We start from the raw sequence: 20,416 nt of genomic DNA on the forward strand, positions 1-20,416 counted from the left end.
TGTGGAATGTTTCTTTCTGAATAGATCCTGGTCAAATATTTCTGGCAAGAACATTCCATGGGTTGTAACCCGTTGAGAGCATCCCAATATATTGTGTCAGGAGGCATTAGATGCCAGGCCATCCCACTATGCAGATGCCAAGGTTGACCACCTGGTTAAAAGGGTAACTGTTATATCTCTTAGTTATAAGGGCTTGTTTTCCTTTTAGTGATTAGTAAGTAGACAGTGGGGTGATACTTTGAGGCCCTGTGACTGTCTTGTCTTCAGCAACCTTTCAACAAGTTTTAGGATCCGTTGATGATCCTTGCCTTCATCCATTATTACGTGGAGACTAGTTATTAAATGGTGATTTTCTAATTCTGTCATCCCTTCAATATTTAATAGCTGTCATTAACAGAAGAAAGATTTTTGACTAAGCTCCAAATCAAGTTGAAGTCACTCAAACAAACAAACAATTTTATTACATTTTTTTTCAGAATCAAATTGTTTACTTCTTTTCTTGGTTCCATAACTTAGATAAGATCTGAGCAAATAGTTATGTGGAAATTTTCAGACTTATTTTAATGATAGTTCTTATTAGTGATGATCAGTTTAACTTCTGATCTCCAGAAAATAATAATAGGTTCATTAAAAATGTAATGCTAACCCAGTGCCTTAAAGTGACACCAGAGTGCAGTACTGTGGGATTGAAAGGTGCGTTCCTTTTGCCTTTATGTAATTATCTGCATTATGTATTCCAAATTCCAGTGTATTGATTTCCCAATATGGTCATCTTGGGTTCTGCTGTTTTTCAGGTATGCTACACTATGGTGAAAGGTCTTTTTATGGAATGGTATATATAGTGTTAAGCACTTGATGTATATTATATCAGGAACTAATATACTTGGTGCATAGTAAATCTAATAAACGTTGTCTCTCTTCTTCCTTCGCTTTCTACCACTGCCAGTCACATGACATTTGAAAAAAAACTTTCATTTTTGAAGACTAATTTGACAGCTGTAAGGTCTATTATAGAAAATAATCTTGGAACATAAGAAGGCATTTTGTCTCTTGTGCTTGTTTTAATTATTTGAAAATATAATGCTCAAATTAAGGTAAATTTGTTAACTCTTGCCGTATGCATATGTGAAAAGGTAATTGAGCACACACACTCATGTGTCACCTGACCGAAGTAGGACTTCAGTGACACTCATGTGTCACCTTGCCCTTAGTCCAGGTCACAGATCTATATGAAAGATCAGCCCAGTCTGGAGGGCCTTGGTCTCTCTTTGGTCCACTAATAGAACTTGTCTGGTAACCCATGTTGGAGCAAAGGCAAGTGTTCCAGGAGGTCCAGAGCTAGGAATGTCGTAGGTCACATCAGACCTTCTTGGTATCACTTCTGCATTTGTTTTGCTGGAAGCACCCAGTCAAAATAGCTTCCTGCAGCAAAGTTAATTTGCTGTCATCAAGTAGAGCATGTCATAATGATGACAGTGATTATCTGTTAATACTTAGTAGTTGTATATCTCACCTGTGGGAGATCTAATTGTTGTAGCTAGTTTATTTTATTTATCTTGATATGCTTTATTCATTTTGTCATAATGAATTGCAACACTCTTGATTGATCCATTTGTAGCATGCCAACAATAGCAAAATAATTAGTTCGCAAAATATTGTGCCGTTTTAAGCTACCTCGTGTCTCCCAGGTTTCTGTGTACAATGATGTATAAATACGATCCATGGAAATTGAAAGAAATAATGCTTATTCATAGATGAATTAATACAGCGAAAACCAATATTAATAAATTATATCTCTATCACATCACTTTCATGACTTTATGAGAGATAAAATGAAATTGTGCCAGAGGAAGATTTGTACATAATGAGATGACTTTATACTACTTTTTTCTTCTTTACACGTAGTGAATGGAATATTATAGAAACTGAGCAGCATTATAAGAGCCGATGGAGATCTATTAGGATTCTATATCTTACTATGTTTCTCAGCAGCGTAGGTAAGTATTAGAAATTATACATAATTTTAAAAATTCAGATAAAATGTCATATTTTAACATCATTTAATTTTTTAAAATTACTTTTTATTGTGGTAAAAGCCACATAACGTTAAATTTACCATCTTAACCATTTCTAAGATCAAAGGTGTTAAGTAAATCTACATGGTTATGTAACCAATCTCCAGAACTTTTTCATCTTGCAAAACTGAAATTATGCCAGTTAAACAACAACTCCTCATTTCCCCCCTGCTCCCAGCCTCTGGCAACCACCATTCTGCTTTCTGTTTCTATGAATTTGACTACCCTAGATAGTTCATATAAATGGAATCATACAGTATTTTTCTTTTTGTGACTAGTTTATTTCATTTATTTAGCATAATGTCCTCAAAGTTCATCCATGCTGTAGCATGCGTCAGAATTTCCTTCTTTTTTAAGGCTGAGTAATAGTATATACTTTTCCTTTACCTTCTTAGGTTGTGTAGCTGGGGCAAATTAAACTGACAAAAAACAGATCAACAGGAGAAAAGCATACAGATTTATTTGATGTTAATATTTTTACATGACACACGGGGCTTCATAGAAAAGAAGTGAAAACTCCAAAGAAATGGTTAGACTTGGGGGCTTATATACCATTTTAGCAAAGGGCAATAATTGTGGAGAAGTGGCTAGAAAAAGGAAAGGGGTTTGGGCTTTGAGGGATGGTAAATTGTGGGAAAGTGACTAGGAAATATATGGAGGAGACGAATGGAAGATCAGGGTTATTTTAGTAAGGTTTGTTGTGGAGACTCATCTCAGTGTCGACTCTCCATCTCCAGTGATAAGAACGTCCGCTTCTTCCTGGTCTGGGAGAGCACATTTCTCAGGGGAAATTTATACCCTGTTTTTAGGCAGAAAAGGGGAAGACAGAGACCCATTCCTGCATCTGCTGTTTGTTAGTTGCCTTCAGCTCAAAATAATCGATATGCCCAAGTGGCATATTTTGGGCTGGCGTGTTCTGATCCTCTTCAGTACATACCACGTTTTGTGTAGCCATTCATCTGTTGAACACGTGGGTTGCTTCTACCTCTTGTCTCTTATGAACAGCTGCTGTAAACAGGGGGGTGCAAATATCTCTTTGACATCCTGCTTTCAGTTCTTTGGATGTACACCCAGAAGTGGAATTGCTGGATCATGTGATAATTCTATTTTTAATTTTTTGAGGAACTGCTATACTGTTTTCCATAGCTGCTGCACTATTTATACCTACCAATAGGCAGAATTCAAATTTTTCCACATCCTCAACAACTCTTTATGTTTATTTGATATTAGTTGTCCTAATGGGTGTGAGATGGTATCTCACTGTGGTTCTGACTTGCGTTTCCCTGATGACTAGTGATATTGGGCATCTTTTTATGTGCGTGTTGGCCATTTGTATATCTTCTTTAAAGAAATGTCTATTTAGATCATGTGCCTAGTTTTTAATCGAGTTTTCTTGTTGTTGTTGTTGTTGAGTTGTAGAAGTTCTTTATATTTTTTGGATATTAACCCCTTATCACATATATGATTTGCAGATATTTTCTACCATTCCAGGACTTTTCTTTTCACTCCTGATTGTGTCCCTTGATTCACAGAAGTTTTTAATTTTGATGTAGTAGTCCATTTATGTATTTTTTTCTTTTGTTGCCTGTGAACCTCATTTAATTTTTATATTGGCACATAACATACGAATAGTAAAGTGCAAGAATCTTAATTTGTATAGTTTGATGTATTGTAATCTAACATCATTTCTGAAAATATAGTTATTAAAAAGTAAAACTTCATGAGGAAAAAATTTTATTAAGAACTGTAATTATGTTAAAAATGACAAGAAATGAAAATATATAGGAATTATCAATACTGTGATTATTTTTTTATTGATGTCATAATAGTTTATAACATTGTGAGATTCCAGTTGTACATTATTATTTGTCAGTCGACATATAAATGCACCCCTTCACCCCTTGTGCCCACCCCCCAACTCCCTTTCCCCTGGTAACCACCAAACTGTTCTCTCTGTCCATGTGTTAGTTTATATTCCACATATGAGAGAGGTCATACGGTGTTTGTCTTTCTCTGTCTGGCTTATTTTGCTTAACATAATACCCTCTAGGTCCATCCATGTTGTTGCAAATGGGACGATTTTGTCTTTTTTTATGTCTGAGTAGTATTCCATTGTATATATATATACCACATCTTCTTTATCCAGTCATCTGTTGAGGGACACGTGGGTTGCTTCCACGTCTTGGCTATAGTGAATAATGCTACAATGAACATAGGGGTGCATAAGCCTCTTTGGATTGTTGATTTCAAGTTCTTTGGATAAATACTCAGAAGTAGAATAGCTGGATCAAAAGGTATTTCTATTTTTAATTTTCTTTTTCAATTTATTTATTTATTTATTTAGTGTGTGTGTGTGAGGAAGATCAGCCCTGAGCTAACATCCATGCCAATCCTCCTCTTTTTTGCTGAGGAAGACTGGTCCAGAGCTAACATCCATGCCTATCTTCCTCCACTTTATATGGGACGCCGCCACAGCATGGCCTGACAAGCAGTGTGTCGGTGCATGCCCGAGATCCGAACCCGGACAGCCAGCAGCAGAGCACGCGCACTTAACCACTATGCCACGGGGCCAGCCCCTATTTTTAATTTTTTGAGGTATCTCCATACTGTTTTCCGTAGAGGCTGCACCAGTTTGCATTCCTACTAGCAGTGAGTCAGGGTTCCCTTTTCTCCACATCCTCTCCACCATTTGTTATTTTTTGTCTTGGTGATTATAGCCATTCTCACGGGTGTAAGGTGATACCTTAGTGTAGTTTTGATTTGCATTTCCCTGATGATTAGTGATGTTGAACATCTTTTCATATGCCTATTGGCCATCTGTATATCTTCCTTGGAAAAATGTCTGTTCATATCCTCTGCCCATTTTTTGATTGGGTTATTTGTTTTTTTGTTGTTCAGATGTGTGAGTTCTTTATATATTTACGGAGATTAACCCCTTGTCGGCTATGTGGTTTGCAAATATTTTCTCCCAGCTGGTGGGTTGTCTTTTCATTTTGATCCTGGTTTTGTTTGCCTTGCGGAAGCTCTTTAGTCTGATGAAGTCTCACTTGTTTATTTTTTCTTTTGTTTCCCTTGTCCGAGTACACATGGAATTCAAGAATATCCCTTTATGACCAACGACAAATAGTGTACTGCCTACATTTCCAGGAGTTTTATAGTTTCAGGTCTCATCTTCAGGTCTTTGATCTATTTTGAGTTAATTTTTGTGTATGGCGAAAGCAGATGGTCTACTTTCATTCTTTTGCAAGTGGCTGTCCAGTTTTCCCAGCACCATATATGGAAGAGACTTTCCATTCTCCATTGTATGTTCTTTGCTCTTTTGTTGAAGATTAGCTGCCCGTAGATGTGTGGATTTATTTCTGGGGTTTCAATTCTGTTCCATTGATCTGTGTGTCTGTTTTTGTACCAGTATCATGCTGTTTTGATTACTATCGCTTTGTAGTATGTTTTGAAGTCAGGTTTTGTGATGCCTCCAGCTTTGTTCTCTTTTCTCAGGACTGCTTTGGCTATTTGGGGTCTTTTGTTGCCCCATATGAATTTTAGGATTCTTTGTTCTATTTCTGCGAAGAATGTCATTGGGAATACTGTGATCATTTTTAAAGGAGAGTTTTAGGGAATCTATTTTTTTTCCAAGCTTAGACTCTCTAAGTCTGTAGGTGTTAGTTTTACAAGTGATTTCTTTCGCTGAGATGGATTTAGTGAAGGTCATTTTACTAACTTGTTTTCCATATCTTTTCTATTTACGTCAGTCACCACCTTCTTCTCTCTCACTTGCTAGTCTTGTTTGTGATTCAACACTGAAAATACATTTTAACTTTTTTGTTGTTGTTGTTATTGAGGAAGATTGGCCCTGAGCTAACATCCATTGCCATCTTCCTCTACTTTATATGTGGGACGCCACCACACCATGGCTTTTTGAGCGGTGCGTAGGTCCGTGCCTGGGATCCGAATCGGCGAACCCCGGGCTGCGGAAGTAGAGCACATGAGCTTAGCCACTATGCCACAGGGCTGACCCAAAAATACGTTTTAAATAAAGCTAAAACTAAAGAAAAGTACAAAATAAAGGATATTTTCAACAATTCTTTGTAATACAGTTTCATCTTGGATTGTGTATCTATTAGGATGCCTTCTACAGATATCAGAAAAAAATGTTGATTCAAATTTGGTTAAATGGTACTTTAGTTTTTCTTATTAGATCCATTGTCAAACAACTCCAGGTGGAGTTCACTGGGGCTTTGGCTTTGCTTTCCAATAACTTTTCTGGTTAAAAAAAAAAGGCTGCAGCAAGGTTGCAGCAGCAGTTTCAGGTGTCATATCCATTCGCGATCATTTTTATTGATTGAAAGGGACTTTTTTTTTTTTTAAATCTCCACAGAGGTGAAGTGTCCTTTCCCAGAGGTCCCAAAGTAGACCTCCCCTCACTTCTCACTGGTCAGAACTGGGCTACCTGTCAATCTATAAACCATCATCAGCTAGGATGCTGGGATTACCCCAGTTGAATTTTTTAGACTAATCAGGATTTATCCTCTGGAATTTGGGGTGGAAACAGTTTCCCCTAAAGCCTGTGGCTTTGTGGAGGAGTAATAGATACCTGAATAAAATTGGGATTCTATCAGGAAGGAGGAAGGAGGCAAATGAATGTTGTTTAGATAGCAATCTCTGCAATAGATTGTTTTTTCATTTAAGACACTTTTAATTTTTAGTACTCAGTTATCTAAAATTATAAGTAATAATTTCAAATTTAACAGTAAAAGAGAAAATTATTTTAACTTTAGTTTTTAATTGACATGTTAAACGTTTTACCTGTTTACAAGTTTCTTGATTGTGAAATTGTAACCTTGATTTCGAATATTAGTTGACTCTTTCAAGTCTCTTTTCATCAAAATCAATATCAATTCAAAAATACATTAAAATCAAGTAATAAAGCCTATTTTTAAAAATAATTTATTTATGAAAGAAACGAAGTGCTTGTACTGATACAGCATGGATGAACCTTGAAAACATTATGCTAAGAAAGAAACCGGACACAAAAGACCATATATTATATGAGTATATTCGTATGAAAGTCCAGAATAGGAAAATCTATAGAGACAGAAAGTAGATTAGTGTTTGCTTAGGGCTGTTGGGGGGTAGGATGGAGGGTAGCAGAGTAATAGCTAAAGGTCCAGGGTTTCTTTTCGAGGTGACTAAAATGTTCTAAAATTGACTGTGGTGATGGTTGTGCATATCTGTGATTATACTAAAAACCATTGAATTGTACACTTTAAATGGGTAAATTTTATGGTATGTGAATTATATCTTAATGAAGCAGTTTTTAAAAAAATAGCTTTTGTAGAATTTTGATTGGATGTGCCTAACATTTAAAATTGACAAATAGCATTGGAGTTTATCATTACAGTTCTCAAGCAATAAAGGCTAGCAGAGATAATGAATTTTCTTTTAAGTTATGGCCATCTGAAATATCCTCGTTCCTTAAAGCCACTGCCCACTTTAGATGATCGTTTTCCTTCTTCCTAGTCTTCCCTACAGTCAATTATCTCTCCCATACAACACAGATTAGAAGTCTAGCACTTCCTCTGTAACAAAGTGGCCTTTCCTCCATTCATTTTGCTATAAAAACTTAAAGCTTTCAGTAATTTCCCTTTACAGTAAAAGTGTGTGAGTAAGGAGAAATAGGTCCTCTGCTTTTATTACATTAATTATGGCCAGGGACTATAATATACATTCTTTTCAAGCCTTTAATATTTTCCTTCTAATAAATAAAACCCTATTGCTTGATAAATTAGATATTTGTGGGCATAAATTTGTAAATTCAGAATGGTATTTTAAAATCTATGCTATATTTCAAAAACTTGTGTCTATAAATAGTGGGGAAATTATTGTAAGTATAAATAACAGAGTTTGCCTCTTTACAGGATTTTCTATTGTGATAATGTCAATATGGCCATATCTCCAAAAGGTTTGTACACTTCAATCTATTCTTCTCTTAAGTAGCTGTAGTAGTAACTCTTATGTACCTAAGAGTTTTCTAGAGAGTCTCTTTGGTATTCTATGATTTAATCTTTACTAAAATAACTTGAGATAATAATTCTTCAAAAGAGGATTGTGAGTAAGGTGACCATATGCTTTATTGCACAAACCGGACCACTCTTGAAGAAAGCAGTGCCATACCAGGAAAATAAGATCATACCCAGACAGTCCCAGGTAGCTGTAGATGTAGATGTGTGGTCGCCTACTTATTAGCCACGTTCACATCCCATCCATAGTCCCTCCCTAATAAAAAGGAAACTAAACTAGATATAGTCTGAATTCTCAAAATGTACAAATGATATTTCTATGAAATAATTTCATGCTTTCCCATAGAATTAATTTGGGTTGTCAGGTGACATTGTGAAAAGAATAGATAATACGTCATATGTATTTGGATGTTGTGGTTACTAGATGGGGAGGAGGGGGTGACAGGAAGATGCAAGTTTGGTCAGTACCCTGACATCAATTGATCGTCAAGTCCTGTCAGTTCTATCTTTTTAAAAAATATATATATTTCACGTATAACATAGTGTAAATATCTGTCAGTTCTATTTTACATCTCCAGGAATGAACTTACTAAAAATCACTATTTAAGTTGGAGGCATAATTTATCTACAACAGTGTTTCAGTTAAGGTTCTTGAAGGAGTTTCTCTGTGCTTCCTAACCTCCTATTCACTCCTTAACCTGCTACAATCTGATTAACTCCTCTGCTGCCCTGAAACTGCTCTTGTTTAGGTCTCTAGTAACATAACTGCTAACCAGTTAGATACTTTTCAGTCCTTACTTTAGGTGACATTTTTGTAGCGTTGACATTGTTGTCCTCTTCCTACTTGTTGAAACTCTATCTTAGCTTCCGTGACGTTTCTCTGTCCTGGCTTTGCTCTTAACTCGATTTGTTCTTCAATTCTTTGGTGTATTTTTCTTTATCAGCTTGCTCCGTATTTGTTGGTTTTCCCCAGAAGTTGGTGTGTGTGTGCGCATTTTAGCCTATATCCTAAGCCTTGGCCCGTATGAGATCTGTGGCCAGCAATTTATTAGACATATCTTCTTGGATGAACCTAGGCTCCTCAGGTGTTTACACACTTTCCTCCTTTTTTTCTGGAATGCTTTCCCTCCCTCCATCTCTCCTTTCCTCTGTCCTTCCCTTTCTCCCTCCTTCCTATCTTTTATACATTCTTCAAGGCTTTGCTCCAATGTCACCTCCTCTGAAAAGCCTCCTTTGACTGTCCCTCACCCCAGTTTCGATTAGAGGGTTTTCCTACGTGCTTCCATATCCCTTTATCATTAACACCTATCATTGAGTGTTGTAACAGTGTGTTTATGGAGAGTTTACTTAACTTCCCTACTAGATTGTTAGGATGGTCAGATGGTTTCAACAAAAATGCTAGACATATTTGATGGATATTTAGGGATTAAAATAATACCTATGATAGAAGAAGTTTATTGACATTTTATATTTCATTTTATATTTTTTAGTTTTTATGAATTCTCAAATTTTTGAAAATGCTATCTTTTAAAATATCTGAAAGAAATTTTAAAAGGAATTTAAGAAGATAAATACAAATTTCACTTTTTACTGATTTAGTGCCACATTTTCATTGCTATTTTGAAAATTAATTTAAAAAATTATATTACATGAAATTATTACCCATGACACCAAAAATTCTTTCCATACTGGCAAAGTTATTGGAATTGGAACAGAATATTTAACAATTCTAGAGCAACATCTTCCTTGCTAAAAAATATTTCCATCTATCAAAACTCTTTTGATTTCTGTGGTTCTTCTATCTACTCTAACTTCAAACTTCTCAAAAGAAAAGTGTTTGCAATAATTAAGTCTACTCAGCACAATATGTTGAATTTTGAAAAGGTACACTCCTTTCTCCAGATATTTGAAAGCTCTTCAAAGGTAAATTTATTGAGTATATCAACTTATAACTAGTTCTTTGGCAATACAAATTAACATTGTTACCAAAAAACTTATCAATTAATTTTCTCAAGTTATTTCATAATAATATTGAGAACTCACTGTGTGCCAGGCACAGTACTAAGCCTTTTTGCCTCAGTTATCTTCTGGTCTTCATAACAACCCTGTGAGGTGGTTATTATCACTCCTGTTTGACAGGTGAAGAAACTCAGACTCAGAGAAGTTAGGTAGCTTGCCCAATGTCACGCAGCTAGAAAATGGCAGAGCCACACCTATCTGAAACCAAAATCTGACTCTTGACCACAGTGCTATGTTATCTACTACCTTAAAACTTGTAATTCTTAATTTAAGGCTACTGTCTCTTTTGTGATAATATGTTGCCAGATATTACTTAGCTTAAAAGTCATCTGTGAGAAAGATAAAAACTAGGCTAAAAAAAGAATACAAAACAGTAAATTGGCTATCTGAAAGAAATTTCACACTACTTGAATCTCTGAATTGTACTCTGGCCCGGCTGGTAGACAGCCATGAGCCGAGTGATTCCTTAGGCTGTGTTGCCCAGAGGGGTTGATTTCCAGGAAGACTCATATTCTAAAGCCCAGATGTTGAATTGGAATAATAGGTTATTCTATTGCCCCAGGGAGATAGTGGGAATACTCATGCATGAGTTATAATAAAACTGATGTATTAGTAAAAATAAAATACTAAGAAATATTAGCTTTTATATTGTATAGGTAACATTCATTGAGTACATACTGTATGCTGACATGGCCCTATATATGTTTTGGCTGAAATAATTCTCATAACTCTGTGAAGTTACCCTCGTTTGACAGATAAAGAATTAAAGCATGCTATTTTTTTCCCCAAGCTACTCAAATACAGAATTTTTCAGAACCAGATAATAGAACCTGGTTTGGAAACTCCCTGATGGCAGGAACTATGTTTACTCATCTTTGTATCCTTATTGCCTAGCACAGTAATTGAAGGAATAAGCAATAATCTATAAGTAAATAGATGAGGAGGCTTGCAACACCCACATTCATCTTAGCTCCCATGGCAAAGCATTAAGATTTCTAGAACTTTGACTTTGTCTATATTATTAACATGTTTAGAGAAGAATGTTTTGAAATTCAATACCATGCACTTTGGGGTTTTTTTTTTTAGAGACCATATAGCTCCAATTTTCACTGAAGTGTGCAAAACTAAACAATTTTACAGATAATTACCATACAATGTAAGTGTGTAAAGGTCTAAAAGTATGGTGTGTATGTGTGTGAGAGAGAGAGAGACAGACACACAGACAGACACAGATAGATAGACATGGGGGTGAGGGGAATGTTTCTGATCCAGACTAAAGAGATCCTGGTAGACTTTCCAAAATCAGGTACACCTGAGCTGAATTTTGAAGGCCTGCAGAAGCTGGTCTCCTGAAGGAAAGGTGGAGCAGGGAGTCAGAGGTTGGGAAGGCATTGCTGGTGGAAGGGGCAGTAGAGGAGCCTGTGCAAAGGCCTAGAGGCAGAGCTTGGCTCATTTTGGAAACTTCAAACAGTTCTACATGGCTGGAAGTTAGAATTGGGGGGAGGGAGCATGCAGAGAGATGAGGTTAGAGAGGAGAGACAGTGGCCAGCTTGTGAGCTAGTTTTTCATAATGAGCAGTTTAGATTTTATTCTGAAAACAATATGATAGAGATCATCAGAGATGGCCAGAGGACAGAAATGAGATGCTGTTATTACTGTAAGAGAGAGAGAAACACACACGAGCACAGGTAACAGTTCAGTTACTGAAGTGACACCTTCTGTTGTAGTGTAGAACCTACACTATTTTACTTTCCTCTCAAACTATTTTACCTTCCTGTTATAATTCTAGCAGAATTCTAGCAGATTCCAGTTTTTCAGTCACTGTAAAGAATAGTGTCCAATTAAAATAAAAGTTTCCAGTGATCTTCAGCAAATATTGTTACTATTGTTAGAGCCACCCCCAAGAGTCAGCTCACTTCTGTCCATTAGATGGATACTTGACTGTGATCGGCTGATGTCTTGGAAAGACACTTCCGTCCTTTTGCTTTTAGACCACTACACTTTTAACATTAAAATTGAGTTTTCGTTGCTTTTTTGAAAATTAATTCTAAAATTTATATGACATGAAGTTATTTTATATTTTACTAGAGAGGACAAAAGGAGCTAAAGGTAATCCAGGTAGAAAATAACAACCAGAGTGCCTAAAATAAGAGATATTTTTAAGGCTAGAACTATAAATACTATATATCGTTATACTCATTCACTCTTATTTCTCATCCCCCACAAACAAAAATCTACCTAAGTGTTTCCATTTTAAGCTATTTAAAAATATCTTTAGGGCCGGCCCTGTGGCTTAGCGGTTAAGTGCGTGCTCTTCGCTACTGGCGGCCCGGGTTCGGATCCTGGGCGCGCACTGACGCACCAGTTGTCCAGCCATGCTGAGGCCGCGTCCTACATACAGCAACTAGCAGGATGTGCAGCTATGACATACAACTATCTCCTGGGGCTTTGGGGGGAAAATAAATAAATAAAATTATAAAATAAAATAAAATAAAAATATCTTTAGAAAAGGCCATGGTTTTCCTTATTAAGTTGTTCTACCACTTAAGCTGTATATGTTTAAACTTATTCCCTAAAATTTAATGGTTCTTATTTTTCCAAATTACTATATAGCCTACCATATTTAAAAAAAATAATCTGTTGATTTATTCCATAGTCTCTTTTGTAAGCTAAAATTTTCTATTTTTTGAAAATATTTCATTTTCTGAATTTTAATTATTTGGTTCTCCCCTCGACGTTGATCATGATATATAAACCCTCTTTAAGTGGTAGAATCCTGAATTGTCTACGTTGAAAGGAAAAATTGGTAATAGGTTTAATTCAGCTTTTGTGGTTTTATTGTCTTCTTTAAGCTTTTGACTATTGTGCTCAGTTTAAAAAAAAATGATTTACCATGCTAATGGCCGCTTAGCTTATGGAGTAGCATAAGTCTAAATAGTTGTATTGACTTTATAAGAATTAAAGGATGGCATATTATTTTTTATGATGTTATTGTTATATTTAATAATGTAATAATCCTTTTAACAAGATTTTTATGAACCAGAAATTTCCATAATCATTCTAAAAGATGAAGCTTTCCAAGCATTTTTCCTTATGTATAGTGAATTAGTAGTACATTTAATTGTAATGTCAGAAGTTACTGTAAGTAAGAGTGTTACAAAACTTATACGTTAGAATTATCGTTTTTATTTTTTTAAACAGGAAGTGTTATGTGGTCAGGAAAATGTATTTAGGTTTTACACTTTACTTTTCTTGGATAATAATTCTTAAAGCATTGTACTTTTTTCTGCAGATTGATCAGACAGCTGATGCAAGTTTTTTGGGCTGGGTTATTGCTTCGTTTAGTCTTGGCCAAATGGTAGCTTCACCTCTATTTGGTTTGTGGTCTAATTATAGACCAAGAAAAGAGCCTCTTATTGTCTCCATCTTCATTTCGGTGGCAGCCAACTGCCTCTATGCGTATGTCCACCTCCCAGCTTCTCATAATAAATACTACATGTTGGTTGCTCGTGGATTGGTGGGATTTGGAGCAGGTAATATGTATATATGTATATGTTTGGTTGTGTCGGATTCACATTCATCCTGACATTTATGGCCCTCTCTCACCTGGTGTTACCCCTTCTCAGTCTCACATCCCACAGTTCAACATACAGATCTCTCATTGCAGGCAGACAGATACCTTTCCTATCATTTCGCCTTAGCTCATGATGTTCCCATTAGCTATGGTTTCTCTGTTCTGTCCCCATCATTCTTCATCCTTCAAGATTCAGTTCAAGTTCCATATCTTCCATGAACCATGAAGCTTTCTTAGGCTACCCTACCCCTTAATGGGTCTTTCCCTTCTCCGACATGTCTCTGGCACTGGCTTGTATACTGTTTTGCTGTTTTGTTTGTTTGCTTATATACTGTTTTGTTTTCATCCTTTATCACCCACCAGATAGTAAACTTTTTGTAATTACAGACAGTTTATGACCTCTTTTTAAAATATTCTGTGGCCCCTAACGGAGTCTCTTGAATGTAAGAAGTGCTCATTAAATTGTTTTAAGTTGAATTATTAGTGGGGTTATTTTTCTGTTTCTTACATTACACATCTAAGCATGCAGAGTTTGTGACATCTTTCTTTTAAAAATAGTTGTAGCAATCAGGAGTATGCCATTCACTCAGTGCTTTCTCAATATTTAATGATGAAAAAAAGTTTAACATTACTGTAATGCCATTTTTTCATTCATTCAAATCTTTGTGTTTTCATATTACTAAAAGTAATATTTTCCATTAATTGATACATTTGCTCCATATACATGCTTTGTATGATCATAAAGAGAAAGCAGTGACTATACTATAGATTAATATTTCTTCTGTATAATGCCAAATTAAGTTGAGTTTTATAAACTGAAGGATATTTTCTTTTACTTTGGATTATTCTGTCTTTTCTTAGGAAATGTAGCTGTTGTTAGATCATATATTGCTGGTGCTACTTCCCTTCAGGAAAGAACAGGTTCCATGGCAAACACAAGTGCGTGTCAAGCATTAGGTTTTATTCTAGGTCCAGGTAGGTATTCTTCACTTGTCATTGCTTGAATTTGAATTGAGAAAACTTTTAAGGTTCAAGTGTTAAATGAAATCCACGTATAAAACCTCATAGCTAAAGGGAAAGGGAGGGAAACTAATATTTTTGATCCAGCAGTAAGGCTAGGCTCTTTATATATGTTAACTCTTGTCCTGTAAATTAAGTGCTGTGAGTCTGATTTTACAGATTAGGACACCAAGGCATAGAGAATCTAAGTAAATTATCCAAGGTCAGCCAGATAGTAAATGGGAAATTGAGGTTCACCCTAATTCTATCTGACTCCAAAGTATATGTTCTGTGAAATAATCATTTAGCTTGACATCTCTGCAAGAGTTTGCTTTCTTTTTCCTTTATTAGAAACAAAATCTGGGCCGGCCCTGTGGCTTGGTGGTTAAGTGCGCGCGCTGCAATGCTGGTGGCCCGGGTTCGGATCCCGGGTGCGCATTGAGGCACCACTTCTCCGTCCATCCTGAGGCCGAGTCCCACATACAGCAACTAGAAGGATGTGCAGCTATGACATACAACTATCTACTGGGGCTTTGGGGGGAAAAAATAAAATAAATAAAATCTTTAAAAAAAAAAAAAAAAGAAACAAAATCTTTTCAACTGAAGGATATGAGGAAAGTTATAAGAGGTTCTTTACCCTTTTGCTCTTTGCCCATACCTTTAAGACTTTTCTAAAGTTGAAGAAAATGAAAGTGTTTTAAAAAGACTTACTATTTTCTTCCTCTTCCAAAGCTTCCATCCTTTTGCTGAGTATAAAAAAATAGCAATGAGATTAATACTTCCCCAAGGCCAATTAATTTTTTACTGAGTAGAGAAATTAGTAATTTTTATTAGAATAACATTGAAAAAACATAATTGGCTCATGCTTTGGATGTTGCAGTTATGAGTATCAGCAGTTTGACTCCAACTCAATTTGCTTCTTCAATACCCCACGCTCACCCCGGTTTCTGTTACTTCCTTCTGTTTAGCCAAGAAAAGACTCAACAGAAGAGAATCTAATTCTTCATTCACTACAATCTAATATTGTAGTTTAGTATTCTGGGGTAAAATATAAGCACAGATGTAGAATAATTGAACCTACTACCAAACATAAAATACCCAAGGACATAGTCTGGGTCTTTTTTATTTACCACTCCACCCTCAGTGTCTAGCACAGTACCTGGAATAAACTTAGGTTCGCAGAAACTAACGCCTAAAAAGCATTTGGAATGTTATCTCATTTAAACATTTTGTATTATAGATGAGTAAATGTAGCGCTGAAAAGATTAGATGACTTTTCCAGTATTAATGACCAGATCAACAAGCTCTAACATTTACTGAGTGCTTACTACATACTAGACACTGTTCTAAGTGCTTTAGGTGCTGTATCAAACTTAATCCTCACTCTAAGCTTACAGGTAAATTAAGAGCCAGATATAGAGTCTAAATCCAGAGAGCAAACCAGTACTCTTCCAATCCAATTTTTGCCACAAATCTATATTTAAAATATTAAATATATGTAATTTATAATACCATAATATATACTATATACATATATATAGTATATTATATATATTATATATCGTATATATACCATAATATATAGTATATATTATGATACCATAATATATAATACCATATACACAGTAATATTTAAAATATTGACTAAAAATGTGACATTTTCTTTCTTATAATGAAATTGATTAAACCTTTATAATTTATTTATGTTAGAAATTGTATAATTTAAATTTCCCATGGAGATTTTTTTTATTTATTATTTATTTATTTATTTTTTATTTTAAATTTTATTTATTTATTTTTTTCCCCAAAGCCCCAGCAGATAGTTGTAGGTCATAGCTGCACATCCTTCTAGTTGCTGTATGTGGGACGCGGCCTCAGCATGGCCGGAGAAGCAGTGCGTCGGTGCGCGCCCTGGATCAAACCCCGGCCGCCAGCAGCGGAGCGCGCGCACTTAACCGCTAAGCCACGGGGCCGGCCCTAGATTTTTTTTAAAAAAGGAAAATAATGACAAGTTACTTTAGATATAGTTCTTTGTGAATGCATGTACATCAGTGTTTCTCAACCTTTTCATTATTGTTCCCATAAGGAGCCTCTTTAGATATTTTTTTTTCCTAATCACTCCATCCCATGAAATTTTAATACCACAGATCTATTGTATATCTTTTAAGTATTGTATGCATATTCTGGCTTTATATGGAAAAAGAGTAAAATTTTCACCTCCTCCTCCAAACCAATTTTCTCATCCCCATTGAGATGCATGATGTAGATGGATGATTCCATAATGTTACTTCCAATTTTGTGGTAAATGTCTTTCACATTTTTTTAAGCCTGTGCCTCCCATATGATAATTCATCTGTATACATTTTATTTTAATAAGTTTTTCAGACTTGTTTTGCACTCATTGGAGAAAAGGGTGTGACATGGGATACTCTTAAGCTGCAGATAAACATGTACACTGCACCAGTTTTACTTGGCGCCTTCCTGGGAATTTTAAATATTGTTCTGATCCTTGCTATATTAAGGTAATTAGATAGAAATGATACAACTACTTTTGTAGATTGTGAAATTTTGTAGATTGTGAAATTAAATAAGCATTATTATTATTGGAGGGTAATTATTCCTATGAAATCTTTATTTGGTTTTTGATGACTGTAGTTGTGTTCATATTTTTTGATCAATTAATGCATATTGCAACTAAAATAATAGACAAGCTGGTAAATGAGAACAGATTATAGGGTCTTTGAAGATTCAAGGTTTGATCGTGATTTACTAACTATAGGTTTCTAAGTAGGGAGATGGCATGAAGCAACATTTTAAGTAGATTAATGATTAGTATCAACCTTAAATACAAATGTTACTTGTAATGTATATCTCTTATCTTTTATATTAGAAGAAATTTTCTCAAACTAGAGAAGTTTTGTTACTTTGTATTTCTTTAGAGTGCTTTATCTAAGAGTCCAAAAAACATTTATAACTAATGTTAAAATCACTGGAAAACTTCAAATGCTGATTAAGGTAGATCATGTGTGCTTTTGAATGAAATGAGTATTTCTTTTCATTTTCTATGCTAATAAGAATTGTAACTTGTATCTTTTTAATTTTATTGGTTGTATCTCATTGGTAATAATTTCATTACTCTGAAGCCAGTAAAAGAAACTATATCAGAATGTGAAAGAATAGAAGGCTAGTAATAAATTTAAACCACTTTTCTATTATACTAAACTTTTCATGGATACAATATATGTTTTTCTTTTTAAGAGAACACCATGTGGATGACTCAGGACGACAGTGTAAAAGTATTAATTTTGAAGAAGGTACTATTAACTTGTTTGACTAAAATACTATTGCATTATCAGAGTGCTTCTAATGGTTCTATCTGTTTGGTATTTACTTGGATTTTGCTTCTGAGGACAATACAATGGGTGATTGGGGAAGATCTTGAACGTTGCAAGTTACGTAAATTGATTTAAAAAAATGGCATACCCATATCAGTTATTTGGTGTTTACGATTGGCAAAGTTAAAACCATTGCTAAAAATCACTTAGTCTTGTTTTCACAGAACCAATATCCTAAAACCCTTGATATCTTTGGGATGATTTCAGTAACTTTGCTACCAAATGTGTCTGTTTCAAGCAGTTCTTTGCTCCCTTAATCGTGGGATTAGGTATGGTTTCTCTTTTGTATTTTTATTCTTTTGGTATACTCTACAGATGTACATTATCATCCTTTAGATCTTTCTCTGACTCATAAATGGGTACCCAATCTGGTTAGTAGGTATATTTTACTAAATTACTAATTATGTCCTCCTTGGGGAGTGTCCCCCCCCATAAAAGAATGAACCTCAGTCCTTGCCCTCAAGGAGTTTATAAAGTTTTGGAAAAGACACAGTGTTATTTTACCAAGTACTTTCATAGCCATTTTATTTAATTTCCACAACAACACTAGTGGAAGGTTAAGTTAAAAGTAGTAGGGTGGAGGAGCCGGCCCCGTGGCTTAGCAGTTAAGTGCACGCACTCCACTACTGGCGGCCCAGGTTCAGATCCTCGGCGCGCACTGACCCACCGCTTATCCGGCCATGCTGAGGTGGCATCCCACATACAATAACTAGCAGGATGTGCAACTATAACGTACAACTATCTACTGGGGCTTTGGGGAGAAAAAGGGGAGAAAAAAAAGGAGGAGGATTGGCGATAGATGTTAGCTCAGGGCCGATCTTCCTCAGCAAAAAGAGGAGGATTGGCATGGATGTTAGCTCAGGGCTAATCTTCCTCACAAAAAAAAAAAAAATAGTAGTAGGGTGGAGGGCAGAGTGGTGAGGAGCTATAGTAAGTTTTTCAACAAAGGAGAAGTATGACAATAGATTCCATGTGAGGCTAATCCAGATGTGTGCAGGCCTGAACTAGGGCAGCAACTGAGAATGGAGAAGGGATAGATATGAGTTTTTGAAGGAAAAAAAAATCAAGATTCTTGACAGATTGAATAGGGAATATTAAGGATTAGAGGGAATTGTTGAAGATGTCTGCCACATTTTGATTCTAGATAATTGAAAGAATGGGAGAGAACAAGAATTTAGGAAGGGAGATTGGGTGAAAGATAAGATGATTTCAACTTGGATCAAGCTGAATATACTGCTACACTAGAACCACTAAAAGATTTCAGAGGCATTTCTAATTTTGGCAGTAGAGATCAAAGCTAGAGATACAAATTTTGAAGTCACCCAGTGAAAAACACTACAGCAACAAAGAGCGAGAGAAAGGAGGAAAGGAAGGGGTAGATGAATCAAGTGTGGCAAATATTGTTGAACCTCGGGCATGGATATATGATGATATGTTTGAAATTTTTCAAAATGAGAAATGGAAGAAAGGAAGGAAAGTAAGGTGAGGAAGAAAGAAGGAAGGCCAGCAGTGGGTATAAGCTACTTTTTTTTAACAGTGAAAAATAGGATGCCAGCTTAAAGGACCTATCAGGTAAAGGGAATGAGCAAATGAAAGAGGGCGAGGTTGAGGTGCTGAGAAAGAGAAGATGTGTAAGAAGCAAAATCTTTCAGGAGTTGGAAGGAGATAACAATATTGATCAGTACTTATTGACTTTAATGTGCTTAGGAAGCGCCTGGGAACCTTGTTAAAATGCAGATTCTGATTGAGTAGGCCTGGGGTGAGGCCGAAGTAGGGCTACCAGATAAAATACAGGATGCCGAGTTAAATTTTAATAATTTTCTTTTTTTTCGTGGGGGAGACTGGTCCTGAGATAACATCTGTTGCCAATCTTCCTCTTTTTGGTTGAGGAGGGTTGTTGCTGAGCTAACATCTGTGGCAGTCTTCCTCTATTTTGTATATGGGATGCCGCCACAGCACGGCTTGATGAGCAGTGCACAGGTCAGCACCTGGGATCCAAACCTGCAAACCCCTGGCCACCGAAGCGGAGCACACGAACTTAACCATTATGCCACTGGGCCAGCCCCATAAATTTTAATAATTTTTTAGTATAAATATGTCCCAGCCCATTAAATTTGTATTTCAGATAAACAACAAATAAATTTTTTGTGTAAATATGTCTCAAATATTTCATGGAACATTCTCATGCTTAAATTTCAAATATTGCATGGAACATGCTTAAAGTTATTATTTATCTCAGATTCAATTTTAACTGAGTATCTTGTATTTTTATTCACTAAATCTGGCAAACCTAGTGAGATTCTGAGAATCTACATTTATAACAATCTACTGTGTGAG

At 35.7% G+C, this 20,416-nt stretch overlaps 1 protein-coding gene across 2 annotated transcripts in view; it reads left to right on the forward strand.

Moving 5' to 3' along the window:
- Nucleotides 1-20,416, forward strand: part of MFSD8 (major facilitator superfamily domain containing 8) — a 39,158-nt gene that overhangs the window by 973 nt on the left and 17,769 nt on the right. The window contains exons 2-8 of one of the 2 annotated variants that reach the window (XM_087437629.1): nt 748-794; nt 1,906-1,997; nt 7,991-8,034; nt 13,404-13,644; nt 14,547-14,660; nt 17,062-17,206; nt 17,943-17,998. In XM_087437629.1, the coding sequence (XP_087293755.1) occupies nt 1,979-1,997; nt 7,991-8,034; nt 13,404-13,644; nt 14,547-14,660; nt 17,062-17,206; nt 17,943-17,998 (619 nt within the window). In that variant the 5' untranslated portion in view covers nt 748-794; nt 1,906-1,978. The remainder of the gene's footprint in view (nt 1-747; nt 795-1,905; nt 1,998-7,990; nt 8,035-13,403; nt 13,645-14,546; nt 14,661-17,061; nt 17,207-17,942; nt 17,999-20,416) is intronic. The other variant, XM_004426508.3, reaches the window with a different exon arrangement.

The sequence above is a fragment of the Ceratotherium simum genome, chromosome 12 (assembly GCF_057802395.1).
Source record: "Ceratotherium simum simum isolate JZ-2026a chromosome 12, ASM5780239v1, whole genome shotgun sequence".
NCBI lineage: Eukaryota > Metazoa > Chordata > Mammalia > Perissodactyla > Rhinocerotidae > Ceratotherium > Ceratotherium simum.